The 23,694-nt window shown below is 52.8% G+C and overlaps 1 protein-coding gene across 1 annotated transcript; it reads left to right on the top strand.

The window, feature by feature from the left end:
* The first annotated feature begins 755 nt into the window (after positions 1–755).
* RAB5C (RAB5C, member RAS oncogene family) lies at positions 756–23,118 on the top strand. The gene is made up of 6 exons (XM_067716277.1): positions 756–914; positions 18,553–18,805; positions 20,252–20,403; positions 20,610–20,732; positions 21,591–21,684; positions 22,195–23,118. The coding sequence occupies exons 2-6, from the start codon at positions 18,640–18,642 to the stop codon at positions 22,308–22,310; spliced, it is 651 nt and encodes a 216-aa protein (XP_067572378.1). The 5' UTR covers positions 756–914; positions 18,553–18,639; the 3' UTR covers positions 22,311–23,118.
* Positions 23,119–23,694: the final 576 nt, after the last annotated feature.

Raw genomic sequence — 23,694 nt, 5'->3', positions numbered from 1 at the left:
AAAAATAGAAATAGTCCTGATCCATAGGAAGGGCAAAGTGGGGACAAACAGAAGTGGTTCCAATCTGCATTTATGGATGTATGGGGAGCGACAAGGCAGAAGTGGTCTGACTCAGTATTCGGCATCAGAGACAAGGGCCGGTTCTGGTTGTGGATGGAGAGAGGCAGGGGCAGGGGCGGAGGTTGGGGTTGAGCCAAAGACGGAGGGTTCCGGTTTACGGCTGGGCAGTAGCAAGAGCTCTCCCTGTGATCCCACCCAGTAGCCTCCAGAGAGCCCTTTCTATAGTGCTTCCATCATCTTTCTCATCTCAGAATGTCCCCAACAGTCGGGCTCCCAGAACTGACTTGGCCCGAAAGCTTGGACAGGGGTTTCTCCGCGTTAGGGAGCGCTTAGGGCTGGTCCACGCGGCCTTACGTGCATATTCATTCACACCATGTTTTTCCTTTCCCAATTCTGCACACACAGCCTTCTGCACTCTTGCAACGCTCCGTCAAACGCCTCCCCTCGGGGCGCCTGGAATCCGTGATGACGCGGTCGGCAGACCTGGCCTTAAAGAGTTCCCGGCCGGGCTCCGCCTAGCCGGCCGCCGGCTCCACCCTAAGCCTAAATCCCAGGCGGCCACCGGCTCCTCCCAACGCTGCGAACTACAAGTCCCGCCGTCCTTCGCGCGCGCTCTCCCGCCTCTCCCGCACCCACGCCGGGACCGCCTGTGAGTCGGCCAAGAGTGCCTCCCATTGGTCTCTCCGCCCTGTCAGTCGCCTGGGAGTATTGAGGGGCGGGTTGGAGGTGGAGATCCGGATCCGGAGCGGCTGAAAGGCGGAAGTGGAGGCCGGAGCCTGGGACACCGCTGGGGGGAGAGGAGCGGAGCCTGTCCGAGCCCCGGCCCCAAGTAACGCCGCCGCCCCGGAGCCGCCGTGAGTGTGCCTGTCCTGGGACGCAGTGTCTCGTTCGTGTTGAAGCCTCTCCGGGGCGGCCCTTCCTCCCGCCCAACCCTGGCTTAGGGGGATACTGACCCCTCCCCCGACCCGTAGCCCCCTCTTAAGGGGCTCCCCAGGCGTCGAGCCAAAGCGGGGGAGATCTTTTCTTTCCTTCCCTTCCCTGCCCTTCGTGAGCCTTGGGAAACTCCTATGGCTCTCCTCTGGCCTGTCCCGGTCCGGTTGTGGGAGGGAGAGACCCTAAGTTCCTCTCCCTCTGCTCCCAGAATTGGAGGAATCTTTGTCAGGTGTGAAAGAGCCTGTCCCCCTTCTCTTTTAGAGGTAGCCAGGAGTGTTGTCTGTCGCCTCTCTTGTCCCCAGCCCGTCCCCCCACGCCGCCCCGCCCCGTCCCACAAAAACAGTTGTCGCTCCAGCCCTAGAGGAATTTTATCTCGATTTCCTGGGGCTGGGGCGGGGTGGGGTGGGGGGGTCCTGGCTGAGACGGCTCCCACAACTCCTTAACTTCCTCTCTTTCCTCAAGCCAGAGAGCCACCCAGGATCTCAGCAGAGTTTAAAGTCTGGGTCACTCTTTAGGAATGAGCTGTCTTCTCCGTGCCTTGCCCCCTGAGCCCCCAGCCCTGTCCTCTGGTTGTGTTGTGTCGTTCTCTGAGTGTATCTCTGGCTCTTCCTGCCTCTGAACAATTTAGCTGAGGTTTGCTCGATCCTAGCTACAGATCACATAGATCAGGATAGATCTGCCCATTCATTATCATCTCTCTCCCCTCCTCCTCCCCCCTTGCTGGAGTCTCAGCCCTGTCCTCCCAGAGCCCGTGAGTGGTTCCAGGCTGCCTCAGAGGGACTGCTCCTCTTGGGACTGCTGTCTGTTGGTCCTTAGAGAAGAGAAAAAAGACCAAAAATAAGGAGTCTGGAACTGAAGAGTCCTGGGCTATCTCTTTCCCACCCTAAACACACATGCTCACCTCCCTGATCAACAGGTCACACCACTTTTAGTCCTAGGGTCTATCTCCATTCCCTTCTGGGCTTGATCAAGTAAGTTGTAGATTGCAGAGGATTAACTTGATGCCACTGTGGTGGCACCTCTGGGTCCTTAATGTGCAAATTTTTGTAGCCCAAGGAATTCCCACACATGCCACAAAGTGCTGATGCTCCCCACCTTTTCCGAGAGGCAGCCGGTACTGACATCTGATCCTTGTCCCTTGCTTGGGACTTAGGTGCGTGAAATGGCTGCTGTCTCAGACCAGGCTGGGAGGTTCTTTGTTATGTGGCCAAAGTACAGGCCAGAGACTGCACCTTAATGAGAGCAGCCTGACTCTGAGGCCATGACTGACCCTTGCTATCTACAGTGGAGGAAGGGAGGGAAGGCCATGCAATCTTTGGGAATTTCTGTATCTCTTCAGTGTTCTGGGCCATCTTTACTGCCCTTGGATGCTACTTATAAGTGTTAAAGTTGTTTCGTCTTGAGAGCTTTTTGACCTCTTCTGGACAATCACCAGTGTCTGACTCCTGCAAACTTTTGAGCTAGGCCTGGGATGCACTCCTTTCATTTTTTATGGAACAACAAAAAAAGTTTCTTGTCAGAGTCAGCAGTAGAATCACAAGCTCTCTCTCTGTGGACTTCTTTGGAGGGTTGTTGGAGACTTCTATGGCCAACCTGGTTTCTCTAATCTGGTCAGTCTGTGCCTCTACTCACCGGCCATTGGTCTCTGACCAAACTTACCTCCTCAGTAGTGGGCTGTAGTTTCTGGAACTCTTTGGGAGTCCCAGGATGAGGCTGGCCAGCCTTCCAAGGGGACCTTCTTTGTCTGGACTTGATCTCCCAGCTCTAATTCTAAAGCAAGCTTTTGAAGGAGAAGCTCTCCCTTTCAGTGAGACAGGAAGGCGCCAGTGCCCTGACTGGTTAGGTGGCCACTTCTGGCATGCACAGATTATAGAGTCCAAGCAGAGATCTGCCACTGCTTGGCAGAGAGGGGGACGGCTGTGTGTGGGCCAGAAGCCCCTCCCCTGTGATGCCCTTCCTCTCCTGCTTGCCTCTTACAACCAGTGGGTCTTTTTCTGCCTTTATACTATAGAAGGGTGGTAACAACTGATTTTTATAAATCAGTCTAAAGTTGCCAAGTTCTTTTCACATGGGTTCCTCACATGTGTTCCTGGGAGATTGTGGGAATTGTATCTCCACTTTAGAGATGCTGCTGAAGGAATGGAAGTAGTTTGTCTTAGATCACACAGTTAGAAAATGGTAGAGCTGGGTCTTGGGATTAGATGTGCCTCATCTTGCCTGATAGCGGGTCCTCCTTTGGTCTGTTTGTGGAGGGAATGGACGTGCGGGTGAGCAAGCAGTGGCCCAGATCAGATTCTTTAGCATCCTCATCAGTGGCACTCCTCCTCTGCTTCCGGTATTCTTCCCCAGCCCTACCGCACCCTCCTGTCTTCTTTCTCCTCTGCCTCTGGGGACCATGGCAGTTATGGGTCCTGAGTCAGTACTCTTCAGGGCCTGAGAGTTTGCTCACATCTGCATGCTATTAATTTCTTGGGAAACTGAAAGTCAGGATGGCTAGAAAATGAAAGTAAAAGTGAGTGGACTCAGGGGTCCCTCTGGGCAGGGTGAAGGGCACAGGGAACTGGTGGAGCTGGCCTCTGCTTAGCCCCCGCAATTCTCCTCTGGTGCTGCCTACTGCTTCTAGTGGGAAGGATGTGGCTATCTATCAGGTGCTCCTTTCACTAGAATTTACATGGAAACACAGAGTAAGGTCAGAAATTTAAATTCAGCCCCACCAACCAGGTACTTCTTAGACCCTTCTTCTTCTAACCCTTGCCTGGTAAACAGAGGCGGTGTGGTGGGGTGGAAGGCACGAGAGCCTTAGAGTCAACCAGGCCTGAGTTGTCATCTGGACTCCCTCATTTACCAGTTGCGTGGCCTTGGGCTTGTTACTTGACCTCTCTGAGCCTCTCTTTCTTCCAGTGAAATGGAGATACAAAATATCTTGCTGAATTAGAAACAAAGGGTAAAGCTAGTCCATTCCCTGGCACAGGATAGATAATCACGAGGTCCATGGAGTTTTGAAGGTACATCATAATTCATCCCTAGGATTCTGATTCAACATTTCTGCCAGTTTTCACTGGGATGCTCGGTGGTTTGATGGATGGTTCCCATACTGTCTTGTTCCATAGATGGTAAACAGAATTGTTGTGGGTTCTATTCCCATTTTACTGAAGAGAACGCTAAGACCATGACTGTGCGCCTCCTGCTGGGGTTCTCAGACCCAGTGGATACTCAGAGCCACACATCTCTGCATCTTCTAGGCACTTCAGTCTTACTCAGTTTTCAACATTTTTATACCAGAACAATCCTGGATCTATTACAGATTGGAATGCAAAGTTTGCATGTATTTAAGCTAAAACAGGAAACTTGAGGACAATATTTTGATTGCAGCAGGCTGCTTTGGGTTCGATTCCCAGATTCCTGGAAGTTTGCATTTTCTCTCCCCCAACTTGAGTCGGGATACTTTTGTTGGGGCCATTTCAGGTAGAATTTGTAAACTAGGATGTGCCCCAACCCAGGTAATAGTGCTTTCAAGAGCCTTGGCAGGGGAGAATTGGAATATTTCTTAAGGAGTTCTCTGCATTAATAGCTTGGTTCTATAAAAGATTAGTTTTCAGAGTAAACATCCCCATCTCTTGTATATAGGAACAATAATGCAAATAAAAGCTAAACTTTTTGAGTTTTGCTTCCGATGTGCCAGGCACTCTCCTTTGATCCTCGCAACAGCCCCAGGATGAAGGTACTGCGTTCAGTCCCCAGGTTACGGTGGGGACTCCATAGTGAGTGGCAGAGCCGGGGGAGAAAGTCTGTGCTCGGATCCCTCCTCACCCTGTCTCTGGGCTAACTGCGTGCTCTTCCCTTTGCACGGAAGGCCCTTCTCCACCTCCTGCCTGGGAGCAGCATCTCCCAGCTTTTCTCTCAAAGCGCAGTTGGAACATCACTTCCTCTGTGAAGCCTCCCCTCCCTTGAAGGAGGCTGAGGGCTTTTCTCTTCCCTGTACTTTCCTCTCATTGCTCCTTGTCTGCCTCCTTGTCTAGTGTGTGAGCCCTGTGGGGGCACCGATTGTGTCCTGTTTTATCTCTGTGTCCAGTCCCACTGTGACACCCAGCATAGTAGGCTGTGGTTGTCCAAGGAAAGGGCAGACATTCAAACCTCCCCTTGAAGCAAACGCCTGCCCGTTTCCTCTAACATACACAGCACAGATGTGGTGAACCTGAGATTCATGCTCACGTCCCTCCGATCCCAAAGTCTGAGCCATTTCTTCGTCCATCCTCCGCAGAGTTGCTCATAGATAAGAGAGCGGACAGGTAAACAGGATGAACGCTACAGTACAGATGATATAGGGGGTGGAGACAGGTCACAAACTAAATTTCCAGAGGGTACAGCTCTCTGTCCGGCACAGTTTCATCAGGAAAGGCAGCATGGCTTTGGCCACCCACGGTGTGCTGACCCCCCTTCCAGCATGCGTGTACCTGGTCAGTGTGCCCCCACAGCTGTGTGTGGTTTGGCAGCACCGACCCCAGGTCAGGGCTGGGCAAGGGTCTATGGAAGTGAACTCAGCTCTGGGCCCTGGATGCTCCTTCGCATATCTGCACAAGGCTCATTCTTGAATAAGGGTGGGCCTAACAAGGGGGGTGCCAGCAGAAAAATTGCAAAGGTGGTAGAGTTTCCTCCCAAACCGCCACACCTGGTCTCCACTGTGATTAACGTCTTACATTATATTGTACATTTGTTGCAATTAATGAACCAGTTATGATACGTTATTATTAACCAAAGTCCATACTTTATTCACATTTCCTTAGTTTCTGTCTAGCGTCCTTTTTCCGTTCCAGGATCCCATCCAGGACACCACGTTACCTTTTAGTTAGTCTTACCTTTAGTCATGTCTCCTTAGGCTCCTCTTGGCTGTGACAGTGTCTTAGGCTCTCCTTGATGTTGATGACCTTGAGAGTTTTGAGGAGTATTGAGGAGTCATGTTTTATAGCGTGTTTCTCAATTGGGATTTGTCTAATGTTTTTCTCACGGTTACACTGGGGCTATGGGTTTGCGGGAGGAAGACCTCAGAGCCATTCTCACCACATCGTATCAGGGGTGTGTACAGCCAACGTGACTTAGCGCTGTCAGCGTCAGCGTTGGTCACCCGGCTGAGGCGATTTTTTTTTTTTTTTGACTGCGCTGGGTCTTCATTGCGGTGCGTGGGCTTCTCAATGCGGTGGCTTCTCTTGTTAGGGAGCACGGGCTCTAGGTGCACGGGCTTCAGTAGTTGTGGCACACGTGCTTAGTTGCCCTGCCGTATGTGGGATCTTCCCGGACCAGGGCTCGAACCCGTGTCCCTGGCATTGGCAGATGGATTCTTAACCACTGGACCACCACGGGAGTCCTGAGGCGATGTTTGTCAGGCTTCTCCACTGTCTCCCCTCCCCCATTTTGTGCTGTCCTTCTTGGAAGGCAGTCCCTCTGTGTAGCCCACACTTGAGGGGTGGGGAGTTAGGCTCCTCTCCTCCAGGGCAGGGTATCTACGTGAATTACTTGGAGTTCTTGTACACAAAAGATTTGTCTATCCTCCCCCATTTATATATTCAATTATTTATATCACTATGAACTCGTGGGCATTTATTTTACACTTTGGTTTATAATCCAGTACTACTTCATTTTATTGTTCAAATTGTTCCAACTTTGGTCATTGGGAGCTTTTTCAGCTCCCTTTGACCTACCCCCATCATCTTGGGGTTTTTTGTTTTCATTTTTGTTAGCACTTCCTTACTTTTTGGCACTACAAGATGCTCCAGGCTTACCTTGTGTATTTCCTGCCCTGGTCCTGGAATCAGCTGGCTGTCCAAGGCCACTCCCTTTTTAGCAAACGCTTCCTCTCAGTTATGTTGATATGGAGTTTTGTGGTCAGAGTTATGTTATTTCTCCTCTTGATGGTTAGTTGTAGTCACCAAAGCCTCCAGAGGTAGGTGAGGTGGAGCTGCGCCTGGGAAATCCACCCCTGGAGACTCCTGGGAGCTGACCCCAATGGCAGGCGGTTGCTTCTCCATACTTCTGCTACCCCTGCCTCATGCTTTTTGACTGATCCAAAAATGGTCGGATTTGCTATTTACTCTGGAGTTTACTATCCAGTTGGGAAGGTGAGGTACATAATCATTGAGTATTTCAGGTGCTAAGTTCTCCAGCTAAACCTTCCAGGTCTGGTAGGCGAGTCCATGTGGTCTGGGCCAGCGTTCTTTTGCTGCCATTCAAAAATGGACCTCCCCTTTGGGAGGGTTCGTGCAGGGTTTGTGGCTCCAGGCAGGCTCAGGGCAGGCTGTCACTTTGAGCTGTGATCCTGAATCATTGAATAGCTTAAATCCTTCCGTTGTACTGTCATCCTTATGAAGATGTGTAACATGAGCCCTGCTGGAAACACTAACTTGGGATCTTAACAGGAGTTGGTTTACAAGCCTCTGGCCTTCTATTCATAGCTCCGTGTGTGTCCCCTTCAGGTGGCTCTGTCAGAAGCATCCCAGGCATGGGGGAGGGCGTGGGGGAGGGTGTGGGTGGCCTCCCTAACCCTGGCTGCTCTCCTAGTCATCAGATTGCTCTCCGAGCCGCTCCAAAGGCTGTGGTGATTAATGACACCAATTTCCAAACCTCTAGCATTTGCAGCCTGTTTTTTAAAAGGAACTCTGGTGTCTTTGTCAGCTGTCCTAGTCCTGTCCCCTCCCCCTCTCCACCACGGAACTCCTTCCCTTTCCTGAAAGAGGCTTTGAAATGGAAGGAACGGCATTTGGGCTTTAAGATGTTTTGTGTTGTAGGGTTTTTTTGTTTTTTGTTTTTTTTTAAGAGTTCATGACTTGCCTGGTTAGGGGCTTTAACTCACTGTTGATTTTTTTTGGTTGGTGGTGGTCGTCCCCCCCCTCCATTCTTGTGGCTTTGGAAGCCAGTCTCTAGAGAATAGAAGGTTCTGGTTGTTGACAGGACATAGGACATCAGCTGTGAGCTGCTCCTTTTTCTAGGGCACTGGTGAAAGTTGTTGTCTCAGTCTGTTTGGGCTGCTATACAAAATTACAACAGACTGGGTGGCTTATAAACGAGGAAATTTATTTCTCACAGTTCTGGAGGCTGGAAGTCCAGGCTCAGGGGGCCAGCATGGTTGGGTTCTGGTGGAAGCCCTCTTCCGGGTTGCAGATTGCCGACTTCTTGCTGTGTCCTCGCATGATGAAAGGGGCAAGGGCGCTCTGGGATTCTCTTTTAAAAGGGCACTAATTCCAGTCATGAGAGCTCTGCCCTTATGGCCTCACCTCTCAAAGGTCCCACCTCCAAATACCATCACAGTGGGGATTAGGATTTCAACATAGGCATTTGGGAGAGGGACAAAAATATTCAGACTAGAGCTGTTGTCCTACTCAGCATTCTCTCCAGATGAGGGGCACTGAGGAATGGGGTTCAGGGAAACGGGAAGCAGAAGCAATATGTGAATAAATAGTGTTTGAACGTTTACTCGAGGAATCCACTTCACAGGGACTTCCCCGCCACGAACGTTTATTTATCGAGCGCTTGCTCTGAGCCAGGCCCTTTGCTGGGAGTCTTCGGTGCATCCTTTACCCAGCAGCCCTGGGAGATGGGTGATGCTCATCTCTCTATTTTACACGGGAGGAGATGGGTTTAGTGACACAACACAGAGTCACCCTAGGAAGTGGTGGCTCCAGGACTTGAACTGAAGTTTGACTCCAGCACTTGTGCTCTTCACCCCTGTGTAGAAGGAACCTAAGAGGTCCTGTCTGGGGTGGCGAGGTGTCCCCTTTGCTGGGCTATGGCTCTGTTAGGGGATCCAAACTGTCTGGCAGATGGATGTGTATTGAAGCCTTCAGCTGCCCCGTTCACTTGCCAGACCTAACCGGGCTGCACCTACATCGCAGGCTCGGTTCACCACATTTATGAACACCCACTGTGTGTCAGGTTTGATGTTATGTGCTGTTAAAGGGAAACCCATAGTCTGCCTTTGCGAATTTTGTAGCATGATCGTTTCATCTGCAACATGCCCTTAGCTTCTCTCACTTTCTCACTCCCAACCCTCAAGCCCCCAAGTTGTCCAACCTCTTGCCACCCGCAACAGTCGTGAAGATTTGGGGCTATGAAGTAGAAGTGTGATTCATTCATCGAAACCTGTTGAAACCCATTCATTGCCTGATTTCTTCACTTCACCCTTCTACGTTTTGTTCGACAAAAATTTAATAAAGAGGGCTTCCCGGGTGGTGCAGTGGTTGAGAGTCCGCCTGCCGATGCGGGGGACGCGGGTTCGTGCCCCGGTTAGGGAGGATCCCACATGCCGCGGAGCGGCTGGGCCCGTGTGCCATGGCCGCTGAGCCTGCGCGTCCGGAGCCTGTGCTCCGCAACGGGAGAGGCCACAACAGTGAGAGGCCCGCGTAACAAAAAAAAAAAAAAAAAATATTTAAGAAAGAAAAAATCAGCCTAAAATATTGTTCTTTGGCACCAGGGCTCCTGAGAGCAGCCATCATCCCTCAGATCCCACAGCAGGAACTTTGACCTTGTTTCTCGTTGGTTGGGCAGCCTCTGACCATAGCGTGTGTGGTGTCTGAGCAGGAGGAATTTGGTTTTGCCAGATCTGATACCTGACTCTCTTTTCCCCTGCTTGCCTCTGAAGCATGACCTCTGCCCTCTGCTCTCTGTTCAGGAGCTGAGGGCAAAACAAAGAGGGTGGTAACTTAAACTGACTTTCTGTTTTTTTGTAAAGACAGGAAGGGTTTGTGAGAGGTGTCAGTTGTTGGCATGAGTAGCTCGATCAACAGGTGTTGCTGATGATCCTGACTTTCAGCAGAGGTTCTTGGAGTCTTTCTGGGCCTGGGGCAGCAGCAGAAGCAGCAGCTGTTCAGGCAGGTACTCCTGGCCCCTGCAGAGACCTTCCCAAGACAGAGGGATCAATGGGCCCTGTATTGTTGAGATCCTAGTTAGCACCGTCTGGGGAAATAGTAACTGCGTGAGCATAAACAGCTCAAACACAGAGTAATGGTGAGGCTTGTGGGTCAGCTGGTCTCCTGCAACTGTCCTGACTGGCTTCCGCATGACCTGTGCTCCATCCTGGGGCCGTGGCAGGTATAGGTTGTGGCCAGGGAAGAAGCTGAGCCTTGTCCAGCTATCTTTGTGTTCTACCTGGCACCAGCAGGTGAAGAGCTGGGGCGGTGGGGGGGAGGTGAGCCACCACACAGCCTTGGTCCCATTCCCCCCGCACCCCGTACCCCGTACCCCGTAGCTGGATGCGTGTGTGGGTTTGTGCCACCGAAAGTGCCAGACTTCAAATTGGGCTTTCGCTTGAGGCTTCTTAGAGAGCTGCCCCGCATGGGCCTGGAGAGTCTGCCACAGCCTTGCTGGCTGAGGTGTGCTGAGCCGGAGGCCAGGCCCTCTTAGGGAGATAGTCTCTTAGGAGTAGCACTCGTAGGGCCGAGAGCCCCCCCGGTGCCTCTTCGAATCAGTAGGCAGCACGAGCCTTGCCTGGTACAGCTGTAGGCAGACCGCTGTCTGGCTGGCTTTCCCCATGACCCCACCACCCAAGCGCCTGGCTCCTCTGTGGCCAGCAGGGCCGGTGAATGAGAACCCTAGAGCTGCCCCTGAATCCCGGGGCCCTTCCACAGATGGTATGGGCAGCCACAACGGCCAGGCTGTGTCAGCAGATCCCTGTAGATAAGCCCCTGCCCCCACCAGCAGCCTTCCTCCCCATGGGCACAGGAAGAGAGGGACTGGAGGTTTTCATCCGGGGCCTGAAAGTTAGCGCTGACTCTGCTTCTCCTCCTCTCCAGGGAGCCCGTCTGTGGTTGAGAGCTGAGAAAGCAGCTTGGAGATCGGAGAAGGATTTCTTGGTGCTCTTGCTGGGGCAGGGCCGCGGGAGGCTGGGGGTCTGTCCTCAAGAGTGGCTTCCACCCAACTCGGCCTGGCATCTATGCTGAGCGACACAGCCGGTCTTCCCGACAAGGGAGAGGGCTGCAGGGGCAGCTGTGCTCTGGCTGGCTGCTCCTGGCACAGTTCCAGGTTCAGCCCGGACACCGGGCAAGGGCCACTCGGTCATGCGTATCCAGGGTTTAAGCCTCTTGGTGCCCCTGCACACTGGCCCCTTTTGCAGGTGTTGGTGGAGTTCATGGACTCCATGCTCACAGGCGTCACTGTGGTGCAGGAGTCTGGGCACTCAGCCCCAGTAGAGTCTTACTGTTGAAAGGGGAGTGAAGTGAAACTGCTCCCAGTTAAGGGAGTTGGGTGGGCTGGGGCAGATTTAAGGGCCTGCCCCAGCGGTAGGGGGCCCCCTCTCCCTCTCAGACCCCCTCTGGGATGATTTCCCTCCCTTCCCCCTGGAAAGGGAGTTGTCTTGCTGTGGCTCTGTAAAGGCAGCATACCCTTCCTCTCCTGCTGCCATCTCCCGTCAGCCCCCTACTTACTGGTGGGAAGAGGCTACAGCCCTGGCCTGACACACCCTGTCAGCATCTCCCCGAATCTCAACCTGCACCGTTAAGCTTCTGGCTTCCAGGGCCCAGCTTCTTCTGTGACACGCTCCAGGTGAGAGACAGGCTCTCTGTGTGGCAATTCCATAGTCCTGGTCACACAAGGAAGACACCCCTCTCTTTGATTCCACCCCTAAACCCCTTTTCCCTCTGCAGATATGCTCTGGACTGGTTGGGGAGTGCAGAGCATCACACCATCATAACCTCTTTCTCCCTGCTGAAAAGACAAGCGTCAGCTTCTCTTTTTACTATCGTGAAGCTTTAAACAACTTTAAAATTCTTTAGCTCACAGTTAAGTACAAACAATAAATATATTCTTAATATGTATGCAGCAGGCACATTTGTTTATGGTGAATCCTGCTCTCTTGCCCCTTATTTGTTTGGGTATCTTTGTTCTCTTTTGGCCCTCTTCTAATTCAGACAGCATCTTTTTCATAGTCTTTTTTTTTTTTTTTTTAATTTGTTTATGACTGCGTTGGGTCTTCGTTGCTGCGCGTGGGCTTTCTCTAGTTGCGGCGAGCGGGGGCTACTCTTTGTTGCGATGCACGGGCTTCTCACTGCAGTGGCTTCTCTTGTTGCGGAGCACGGGCTCTAGGCGCGCGGGCTTCAGTAGTTGCGGCACATGGGCTCAGTAGTTGTGGCTCGCGGGCTCTAGCGCGCAGGCTTCAGTAGTTGTGGCGCACTGGCTTAGTCGCTCCGCGGCATGTGGGATCTTCCTGGACCAGGGCCCGAACCCGTGTCTCCTGCATTGGCAGGTGGATTCTTGACCACTGCGCCACCAGGGAAGCCCCTTTCTCATAGTCTTTACTCTGAATTGTTTTATACTAAGACAGAAAATATTTTATGTACAGGGGAGCTAGATTGGTATCATATTTCTAAGCTTTAATTTTTCATTGCTGTATGCAAAATTCTATACCAGCAGCATTTTTAACGTTTTTATTGACATGTAACTTACAAACAGTGAAGCTTACAAATCTTTTTTTTTTTAAATAAATAAATGTATTTATTTATTTTTGGCTGCGTTGGGTCTTTGTTGCTGCGCGCAGGCTTTCTCTAGTTGTGGTGAGCAGGGGCTGCTCTTCCTTGCGGTGTGCGGGCTTCTCACTGCAGTGGCTTCTCTTGTTGTGTGGCACGGGCTCTAGGCGCGCACGGGCTTCAGTAGTTGTGGCTCGCAGGCTCTAGAGTGCAGCCTCTGTAGTTGTGGCTCACGGGCTTAGTTGCCCTGTGGCATGTGGGATCTTCCTGGACCAGGGCTCGAACCCGTGTCCCCTGCATTGGCAGGCGGATTCTTAACCACTGTGCCACCAGGGAAGTCCTGAAGCTTACAAATCTTAAGTGCATTTTTACATTTGTAGACATCCATGTATCTACTTCCCAAATCAAGATATAAAACTTTTCCATCCAGCAGCATGTTTTTTAAATTTGATACAAACTCCTTTTCCCATAGTTAAAAGCCATATTTTATTAAAGCATAGATAGAAGGTGGTGGCCCCATTATTCTTAGTGGATGTGATGACGTTATTAATATTCTTGGGTTTTCTATCTCTGATGGTGGAGCCTTTCCGGAGTTATGAGTCCTGGGCTCGGGCTCTGCCACCACCTGGCTGTGACCCTGGGCAGGTCACCTTGCCTCACCTCCATCTCCTTCTCTGTAATTATGAAGAGGAGTTTTGAGCTTTGACAACCAGTGAGTCAAAGCTACTTAGTTAGGCTCTTAGTAGTATAACAACCCTGCCGTTCGTTAGAACCTCACCTTCAGGAGGGTACTGTACCATGCACACCATGTGTTGTTTCATTTAACAACTCTGTGTGACTGGTATTAAGTAATGCCATTTTATAGATAAGGGACTGAAGCTGACAGCGGTCACTCATCTGCCTTGGCCAAGGTCACTCAACTAATAAACGGTGGAGCCAGGCTTTAACCAAACCCAGTTCAGCCTCCCACGTCCTGACTGCTAGTTGTGCTGGGAAGGAGCGTGGGGACCTCATGGGGCTCTTGGCTTGTGTTGCTTCAGATTCTTCTTTCCTCTGTCTCTGCAACCAGCTCGAGGCCTGCGTAGTCCTGCTGTGAGTCTTCCCTGTGGTCCTGGGTGCCAGTAGTGGTGGTTTTCCCTTTGAGGACGAGCTGTGTTCTTGAGTCTACGGGTAAATCATCTCCCCTGCTGTTCTGAGCATTTTAATGTCTTCTACCTTAGCTTTTGAACCTAATTACCTCTCCCGTGTCCCCTGATTTTTTCATTTATTCTCTTTAAGCTAACAGGTTGCTTCTGATGTCCTCTTGCCCAGCTCTCAGGGTGTTAAATATTCAGGAATGCTTTTATCCAGAGTAAAGTGTAGCTGGAGAGTCACCCGCCAGAACCGCCTCCAGGGGCCCTGGGCGGGCTTGCTGGGTTCTCCGCACCACGCCCTCCCCACTCCTCTCCCTGTCCTGGTCCCAGGGGGCCCCAGGCTAACCTTGAGTGAGCCAGTCTAGAGCAGACCAGCCTCTGGCCAAAACAAAATCTGGTTGGTTTCCTTAATCTGCTCACTATCCGAGCTGTGCCGGGACTCTCAGCTAGAGGAAGTCTCCGAAGCAAACAGGAAGCACGAGAGAGACACCCACCAGCTGGAATTGCTCACTCTTTACCAGAAGGACAAAGAGTATGAAGTGGGTGACTTCATGGATTAGAGAAGAGAAAGGTGAACATTTCGAGTGGAGGCTGGGGGGAGGGGCAACATTCCAGCAGGATCTCGCATCTTGGAGAAGGCTTCAGGTGTTGAATAAAGCCAGGAACCAGTCTCCACCGCCAGCCTGATCCACCTGTATTGTCCACGGTACCCATCTGGGGGGCGCCTTTCTCACATTCCTCCCTCCTTCCTGTGTCAACTGCAGCTCTTGGGCTTAAATCAGCCTCCTAGAATCACTTGGGGATTATTTTGTTTTATTATTTTATTTTTTTGACCACGCCGCACGGCTTGTGGGATCTTAGTTCCCTGACAAGGGATTGGACCCGGGCCCCCAGCAGTGAAAGCACCCAGTCCTAACCACTGGACCACCAGGGAGTTCCTGGGGAACTTGTTTTAAAAACATTGATTTCTGGACTGCACCTCTAGAGATTCTAGATTCAGTTGGTCAGGCTTATTTTCTAAACGCCCCGGGTGATTCTGATGAAGAGAAGTTTTGAGACCCACTGACCTACAGTGTCCAGAGCAAGGAAGAGCAGCGTCCCGCTCTTCTCTCCTCTTTCTCTCCCCGCTTGGCCCCAGGATGGGCTGGGTGTGTGCCCATTATGCCTGTTCACGGGCCAGAGTGTTTAGGAGCTCCGATCCCTTCTGCCTTTTCATGTGCCCCGTGGGGAAAGGTGTAGGGTGCCCCCGTCCTCGAATTCTCTCCCGTTTCCTGTGAAGACGTGGGGTTGGGAGTGGTGCTTGTTCTCGTGGCCTCTGAAGAAACCAGGTTTCTGATTTGGAGCGTGGCGGAGGGGGTCATGGCAAGGAGGGGCCCTCGAGGTGCTGCTCTACCCATTTCAGCAGCTTCATGAAAATATCCAGGAGGAAATTCATCCCACTTGTGTGTTTTTCCTGGTGCTGGAGAAACTGGTTTTTAAAAATATATATATATTTTTGGCCTATTCTGTATCTTATAAGGAACTTTGACCACAGCTTTAGCTCTTAAAGGGAATTGGATTTTGGTCTGAAAGAAGGCTTTTACCGGGGACTTCCCTGGCCGTTCAGTGGTTAAGGCTCCGTGCTCCCAATGCAGGGGGCACGGGTTCGATCCCTGGTCGGGGAACAAAGATCCCTACAAGCCACGTGGTATGGCCAAAAAAAAAAAAAAATTATTAAAAAACCAGAAGACTTTTACTGTGCCATTTTGGGGTATAATTCCATCATTTGACTGTGCCTCTGGGTAACTCTAGCTGCTGGTTCAGGAGGAAAGATTCCCACAGTGGGCTTGCCTCCCCCAGACAGCAGGCAAGCTCAGTGAATTCACCTTTACCACCTGCCAGGGGCTCCGTCTCTGACTTCCCAGTCTTGGGAGGAGAGGGCATAGGGCTTCCTGGGGCTCAGAGTGTGGCCTTTGCCTGTCTGAGGCGCCTCCATGTCTCCATGTGCCCTTCATGGCACAATCCGCTTCCTCTGTGCTTTATTGTCTGGGAAGGTTCAAGACCTCTGCTCACGTGATCACTAAGTGGGTCCAGGTAAACCACGAGGCAACAGGCCATAAAAAAATGCTGTGTGTGCCTGCTCAGGTATCTGTGGAGGGCAGGACCAGCATCCAGGCAGAACATGTCACCAGGCGGTTTGCGCCAGGCGGAGCACCCAACAGCGCTTAAGAAATGCAGACACAGGCCCTTCTCCAAACCTTCATCGGATCTCCGGGGGCTGGCTGCACAGGTGATTTTGTTGTGCAGACACGGTTGAGAACTGAGAACCACTGCATGAAAGTTATTTGTCTCTCCTGGCTTGTTTAAAAAATCAGATTCTGTCTGGGCAGGTTTGGAAACGCACTGGTTTGATAGGGACGAGACTTAGATGTTACCTCTGTTTTTCTTGACTTGTAGATGCTGGTTACCTCCTACCCCAGTGGCCCTCAGCCCCAGCTGCTTTGGTTTTCTTGGCATCAGAGTCTTCACCTCTGTTCCCCTCACCCCACTCATTCATACCTCCTTCTCCAGTGCCCCAGCCACACTCTGTCGCCTGGCCAAGATTATGTGTCACGTGGATTCGTGGTAATAACCAACCTGTAATTCCATCGTGGTTTCCCATCATTGCTGTTGCCTGGCCCGGCCCTGGGCGACTCCCCCCACTGGTGGCAGGAATACACAGGGACTACAAGATCACTGTGACTGTCAGCCAGAGCCAGCCCTTGCTGGGCCAGCAAAGCTGCTGCCACTAAAAGAGTCTCTCATTCACCCAGCAGCCCGAAACCAAACACAGAGGGTGGGCGTTGCCTCCACCGTTCTTCCTACAGCCGGGAGGATGGCTGGCGTCCAGGCACCGTCACCATGTGCTGGGTGGCCTTGAGCAGGGCATTTAACACCTGAGCGCAGGCTGTTTATCTGAAAAATGGGAGGTGGTTTTAAAGCTTAAAGGAGATAATCGTTGTGCAGGCGTTCAGTAAATGTTAGCTGTCTCTGAAAATCATTTCATTTGGTGAGCGCTCTTTGAATTCCCTGTGTGTCCAGAACATAGAGAGGAAGGCAGCAAAGAAGCCAAAAGCACGGCCCTCACCTCAAGGGCCATAGTGTAGAATCTTGCCAACATCACTGACTGGGGTGAAAAGAGAAAGCATCTTCAACTAAAATATTTCAAAACTGGCGTTTCTTGTCACTAATTGAGATTCCCCCCCCATGCTTCCTTCCTTGTACTCTTGGGGAATAGGTGGCCCCCGCTTCAAACCTCTTTTCCTTTAGTGCCGTCCAGAAAGGAAACTGTTGTTCCTGGTTAGTGAATCACTCTTCCTGAAGCTCACTTTTTAAATGAGTTGCTGGGAGAACTTGGACGTGGAGAAACGATTTGAGGTTGCACAAAGCAAGCCCTCTGTGCCTGCTTCTCGCATGAGCACAGACCATTGCTTCCCACAAACGTTCCCCTCTTCATTCACACCCCGTCCTTTGACTGTCAGGGAACGCGCTCCCTGCGTTCAGGGGCAGGTCAGGGCTGTCTTGCTCCGAAGACCCTTCCTGCATAGACTCTATTCTGCACAGGGCATTCTCATCCAAACCTTTTCTTCTCAGCTTAGGTTCAAATGCCGCACAGCGTGTTTAGGACACAGTACCTACTCACAGTGCTCGTTTGTCAAACATTCTGTGTACGTTCTGATACCTTTTAGTATAAGTCTTCTAGAGGCTTCTGGAGATAGCCTCCTCATCCTTCTTTGCAGTTCCAAAACTTAAAAAAAAAAAAAAAAGTTGGCGCCTCCGAGGGTACCACTGACTGAGTGACTAAGATGTCAGTGCAGGGGCTTCCTTGGTGGTGCACTGTTTGAGAGTCCGCCTGCCGATGCAGGGGACACGGGTTCGTGCCCCGGTCCGGGAAGATCCCACGTGCCGCGGAGCGGCTGGGCCCGTGCGCCGTGGCCGCTGAGCCTGCGCGTCCGGAGCCTGTGCTCCGCAACGGGAGAGGCCACAACAGTGAGAGGCCCGCGTACCGCAAAAAAAAAAAAAAAAAAGATGTCAGTGCAGGAACACCAGCTGCCGGGTGTGCAGGTCTTGGTCATGGTACCCGTGTTTGTCTCCGCCCTCCCACACCTCCCCCTCGTCCTCCCTCAGCCCTGCCTCTGCCAGTGGAGAATGGAACTGAGGTCTCTATTTAAAAGGGAGCTTTGGCAGCTGTCTGACTGCCGGCAGAGCTCGCTGGCTGTGGTGTGTGTTTGGTTTTTTAATGTGTGTGAGACTTCTGGCCCATCAAAAACGAGAGCGCTGGGGGGAAGAGGCTCAGGATGAGGGAGTGAAATAAGGCTTTGATTCCAGCCTCACACTGAGACCGGAGATGGCAGGACAAAACAGCTCTTTTGATAACGACTTGCACCTGGCCAGGCCCTGGTCCCTGAGTGCCCGGGAGGTTGGCCGAGCACCTTGTCTGAGGAGCTTCCCACCGGGACTCCCCGTTCCCTGGTTGGCCTCAGCACCCACTCTGGCTTTGCACAGAGGCAGGCTGTGATCTGAGCTACCAGACCGCACGCAGGTCAACTGTTTGTTGAGCTAGATCCTAGTGTCCGCTGAGCCATTTTCTGGTGCCCTGTGTTGCCTGTTGACTTAACTGTCACCAGGCTGGCATACGCCCATTCCTCTCCTGTGGGTGTTTATTTGTATGTGAATGTTCATATCTGGGGATGGGAGGTCAGTGTGTTTGCCCAGAACTGTGAGCCTAGAGTTGGGGGACCACTTTTCCCTTTACTGTCGGACGGCTGTAGGGCCAGGAGATGTGTGGTACAGCCTAGTCAGGGCTCGTGTCCTAACTTGCGAGAAGCCGGGCAGGGGGTTAGGGAGAGGGGAGGCAGTCAGCCAGGTCATCAGGGCGGGCCAGTGACCTGTGGTTTAGGGAGGGCTCACTGGGTGGCAGTCTTTGGCCTAACCCAGCACTTCCGATTTCTCCCTTGCAGTTGGAGGCCCCTCCCCACTAAGTGCCTCTTTGCACAGCACTGGCCCCCGCCCCCACGCTCACCGGCACCACTGCAGCGGGACGGGCCATGGCGGGTCGGGGAGGTGCAGCACGACCCAACGGACCAGCTGCTGGGAACAAGATCTGTCAGTTTAAGCTGGTCCTGCTGGGGGAGTCCGCAGTGGGCAAATCCAGCCTCGTCCTCCGCTTTGTCAAGGGTCAATTCCACGAGTACCAGGAGAGCACAATTGGAGGTGAGTGGGCCCAAGGGAGAGGGGGTGGCCTCAGGGAAGTGGAAGAAATGCCTTGGCGTGGAGGAGAAGGGAAGCTGACTGCCCAGAGGCTAAGCATGCCTGGGGCAGCAGCACCTTGCCTCATCTGGGCCCTGGAATCAAACCCAGCAGCTGGTCTCCATGTCAGAGTCCCAACAAGCATCTAGTAGGAATTAGCTGAGATTCGAAAACTGCCTTCCTCTCCTGGTTCCGTCTCTTGATTTCTTTGTGTGGCCCCGGGTACACCCTTCCACTGGCCTGGGGAGGGAGAGGCTGCGTCTGCCTCTCTGAGGGTTCTTCTTACCGCTACCAGGCAGTGCATTTATCCCGGCCTCCCCCACGTTCCAGAATGGGGAAATGGCCTCGTAAGTGGGCTGGTGTTTCTGAAGCTGACCTTTACCCCTTCTTGAGCTCTGAGCCCGTCATTGATTTCCCAGTGGTCAGCATTTAGCACGTGAGGGTCTGGACCCAGCCTCCTGCCTCAGTGGCCAGTACACACCCCGAGGGGCTGGGGCCGACCTTGGGCTTGAGTCATCCTTTTTCTACCCTCTTGGTCGGCAGGAGGTTTCCAGGCAGCTGGAAACAAAGTAGGCCGTGTCAGCAGTCTTCTGTGCCTCTGCAGCACTGGAGTCAGGAGCTGGAGAGGGGAAGTGAGGCGGTGCCCCAGGCCCCTCAGGGAGGAGGGGGGAGGGCCGGGCAGGAGAGCGGGCTTCCTGCACAGAGCCGTCGGGATCCTCTGCTGCGACTCCCACCTGCCAGCCCCAGCTGCGAGACTCCTTTGAAGCACGTGCACAAGTGCCGTGTGTTCCCCTGCCTCCTCAGGCCAGAGATGGGGTCACTGTGTTCCCTGAAGGTCAAGCCAATCAGGAATAGAGTCGAGGGCAAAGCCGAGGGTGGCGGCTAGCCAGCGTGCCTGGAGGTGGCAGGGGTAGCGGGAAGCCGGCCACCCAGCCCCCGCCTGGCAGTAGCACGGCGTGTACTTCAGTCACCCCAGCGTGGCTGAGTGTGTGTGAGAGTGTCCTCAGGACACCGAAGGCCAGCCATGCCCCTGGGCTGGAGCAGACGGAGGAGCTAGGACTGTTCTCTGAGGGGAGGGAGGAGAGGAGGAGCGTGGGCCCACCCTTTTGTGCTTGGAGCCAGGCTTCTCCTAGACTTTCCCTGTCCTGCCCCTCGCCGCTGTCCTTCAGAGAGGGCTCCTGAAATGGCTGAAGTACAAGCAGGCTTCCCTTCTCCTCCCACTCTTGCCTGGCTGGGTCTGTAAAGCCTGTGCAACCCCCAGCCCCCTCGACTCACAGAAGCGCCCGTTCCACCTGCCTTGTTCGGCTTCTCTGGCCGCCGGGTTGGGGGTTTTCGGGCTTCTAAGTGCAGATACATGAGGGTGTCTCCTCGGCCCCTCTGCGCCTGGTAACACTGCCCTCCCTCTTCCAGCGGCCTTCCTCACACAGACCGTCTGCTTGGACGACACAACAGTCAAGTTTGAGATCTGGGACACAGCTGGACAGGAGCGGTATCACAGCCTGGCCCCCATGTACTATCGGGGGGCCCAGGCTGCCATCGTGGTCTACGACATCACCAACACAGTAAAGATTTTCCCTTGCTTCTTGACCCTTTGTTCCTGAATGGGGGGGTGGGCACATTTCCTCTGGTGTTTGGGGGTGTCTCGCCAGAATCTCCAGGGTGATGACATCTTAGACACCTCGGCTCTGCCAGCGCCAGCTTCTCCAGTGAACAGCCCTGGGCAGAATGCCTGCTCCGTCCTGTTGACGCTCTGGCCCTGTCTCCCCAGGATACGTTTGCACGGGCCAAGAACTGGGTGAAGGAGTTGCAGAGGCAGGCCAGCCCCAACATCGTCATCGCGCTCGCGGGCAACAAGGCCGACCTGGCCAGCAAGAGAGCCGTGGAGTTCCAGGTGGGGGACGGACCAGGCCCCGGGGGAGGACGAGCCAGCTCCACTCGGCTTCCCCAGGCTGCTCGGGCTTTGTGAAGGGCTGCGTTGGGCGGCAGCAGGGGAGCTTCTGTTTGCTGTCCCCTCACGGCTCGAGCATGGGCCTAAAGGGGATGCCGTCCACCACTCCGCCTTCTCTGTCAGTGGTGGTGGGGTGTGTGTGCATATGGATAGCAGAAGCTTCGGCTAATTTTTTCTATGAACTGGCTTTTTAACGAAATGGTGAAAAAGACAGACTTTTTCAGGTAATATGTGCACATAGGAGATTGTAAACAGTACAAGAAGGTATACAGGATGAAATTTGGGTCTCTGACCCTAGAAACTCAATCTCCCTTCCCCCAAGTTCCTTGCAGTTTCTTGTCTTTCTGGAAACATGCAGAAGCGTATGAATCCCTTTCTTTACATACTATATACTTAACTTTTTTACCACTCCCCACCCGATGGACTTCTAGGTCGTGTGTAATTGCAAAAGACTGGAAACAGTGCCGTAGTCGACATCCACATACTTTTGTCCAAATGTGCGAGTGTATTTGTAGGATAGCTTTCTAGAAATATTTCCTAGCCTAGTGATTTTGAAGAGCAAGAAGGCAGAATGGGCCTATGGAGACCCGAGTCAAACTTCTGCTGACGTGTGTGAGCTGAGAGGTGCTGTATGTAAAGTGGGGGAGCTCAGAGCAGGGGAGCCTTAGGCCTGAACACCCCTGTGTTGTCTCTGTTGTGTGGAAGACACTGTGATCAGGGAAGATTTTTATCCTGGGCCTCAGCCCCTGCCAACTGTCAGTGTTTCCCTCCCACCCACTTTCTCACCTCCATCCAAATCAGGAAGCACAAGCCTATGCAGAGGACAACAGTTTGCTGTTTATGGAGACATCAGCAAAGACTGCGATGAACGTGAATGAAATTTTCATGGCAATAGGTAAGTTGCCTCGGCTCCCCTCCCCCAACCAGGGTGTGTTACTTGCCTGCTGTTCTGTAGTAGGTCTGTGGGGTCCCTTCACCAACAGATCTTTTACCATTTTTGATACTTTGATAAAATTGTTTTCTTTTTCATCTGACTCTCAGATATAGATCGCTCACTCCAGAGGTTTCTGAAGCCTGGGCAAAGTCTCACCCTTCACTTCCTGACCCTGCAGCGTACCACCCACCTAAAGCTGTACATCACCGGCCCCCTACCCACTTAGGATTTTGGGGGTCATTTGGCTCTAGAGTCATCCTGTGTGGGTTTGAATCCTTGCTCTGCCACTTACTAACTCTGTGGTCCTGGGCAAGTTATTTAACCCCTTTGCCTCAGTTTCCTGAAAGACCCAAAATATACTTGGCACGTAGAACACACACCCATCAGGATGTTGGGTGGCACCCAAGTGGACTTGGGAGAGTACTAGGGTTCCCCCACAAACACCCATCTTCCCCCTCGTCTCCCAAACAGCTAAGAAGCTTCCCAAGAACGAGCCCCAGAATACAGCTTGTGCTCCGGGCCGGAACCGAGGAGTGGACCTCCAGGAGAACAACCCTGCCAGCCGGAGCCAGTGCTGCAGCAACTGAGCCCCCCTTACCTGCCCACTGCCCCCACCTCCTCCGCCTCAACGACCCGACTGGAATCCACTCTAACCAATCGCACTTACCGACTCGGGCCACCACTGGGGGGCAGGGGGAGGGGCCCACCATGGTTTCTCCATATCATTTTGATCATAGGCCGGAGTGAGTTATTCCACCTGCACCTTTCTGTACAAATACTAATTCAATTTTAAGTCTTAAGTCACTTTTTTAATATATATGATCTGCTCTTCCCACTTCTGCCCTTTCTACTGCTCTCCCACTCTTCCTTTGCCGGTAGTAGCCACGTGCCCCTGTTCCCCCCACCCTGGTGTATGGGGAGGCGGGGGTTGGAGCAGTTCCCCTTCTTTCCCTCTTGCTGATTAGCGGGCTCAGCAAGAGCATCCGTATCCTTAACTGTGTTTGGAGTGCGCTTCGTTCTGGGTGACGGGGCAGGCCCCAGGGGCCAGGGAAGGGGGAGGCAGCTCTTCCCTCAGCTGGCTGTCATCAGGCTGCAGCGTCCCCTCCCCACCGCCTGACTCACAGCTGGGAGAGAACCCACAGCATTACCACAGCATTATTGTGACAGCCACGAACCCATTGCCCACAGCCCCCTTCCCCCTCGTCCTTGGTCACCCTGACCTCTGGCTCTGAGCCCTGTTCTGACCAAATCACAATGATGAGTATTTGGGGGTGGGTGGGTAAGGGGGGGTAGTGGGAGGGGATGGAACCAACTTTTTCTGTATTTTGTATTGTATGTTTTCTTCAACATGTAACCAATCAGTATCTTGTCAATATAGTCAGCCGATCGATCGACCTCCTGCTTGTCTTCCTTGTCTTTCTCTGGCAGAGTTTATCAGACCGTAGCCTCTCTAGCTTACTTGAAGTTAATTTAAAATGAACCTCTAAATCTTGTTAAACAAAAGCTTTCTTCCCCCCCCCCGCCCCCAAAGTGAGGGGATGTTGGTGGTCATGGTAACCAAGAGAAAGAGGCCAGCTGTTACTGCTCTAACTGGGTGGAGTGGGGTGAGAGTGAGCTGGGGCTGAACCTCACCAAGGTTGAAGTTGAGGGCCTTGCATTTGCCTCTCCCCCAGCCCCTCCAGGTCATATTGGGGTATGTGCAGTCTGTATTTGAAAATAGTTGGGTCTCTGAACACCAGAAACAACCTCTTTGGGGTTTTCTGATTAGTCTGTACTAGGCTCGTGAGAGATGGGGTCCTCTCACCCTCTTCTCTGAAGAGGAAGGAACACCGACGACCTCTGGAACCTTGGACTGGTCATAAGGCCAAGACGGCAGCCCCACACTGGGTCCGAGCCGTCTGCTCCCTAGTCTCTGGGGGGCCCTCTGCTGGTTCTGGAGTCAAGTGATGCTGGGGCCCTTTTGGCCCTCTG

The sequence above is a fragment of the Pseudorca crassidens genome, chromosome 19 (genome assembly GCF_039906515.1).
Source record: "Pseudorca crassidens isolate mPseCra1 chromosome 19, mPseCra1.hap1, whole genome shotgun sequence".
Taxonomy (NCBI): Eukaryota; Metazoa; Chordata; class Mammalia; order Artiodactyla; family Delphinidae; genus Pseudorca; species Pseudorca crassidens.
The sequence above is the reverse complement of the archived record's forward strand: the minus strand, read 5'-3'. Positions and strand labels throughout refer to the sequence as shown.

Bases quoted from the DNA above. Each gene is read 5' to 3' on its own strand.
- RAB5C (XM_067716277.1), top strand. From the start codon at position 18,640: ATGGCGGGTCGGGGAGGTGCAGCACGACCCAACGGACCAGCTGCTGGG. The intron at 18,806-20,251 runs GTGAGTGGGCCC...TCCCTCTTCCAG, and splicing joins CCAGGAGAGCACAATTGGAG to CGGCCTTCCTCACACAGACC. The intron at 20,733-21,590 runs GTGGGGGACGGA...CATCCAAATCAG, and splicing joins AGAGAGCCGTGGAGTTCCAG to GAAGCACAAGCCTATGCAGA.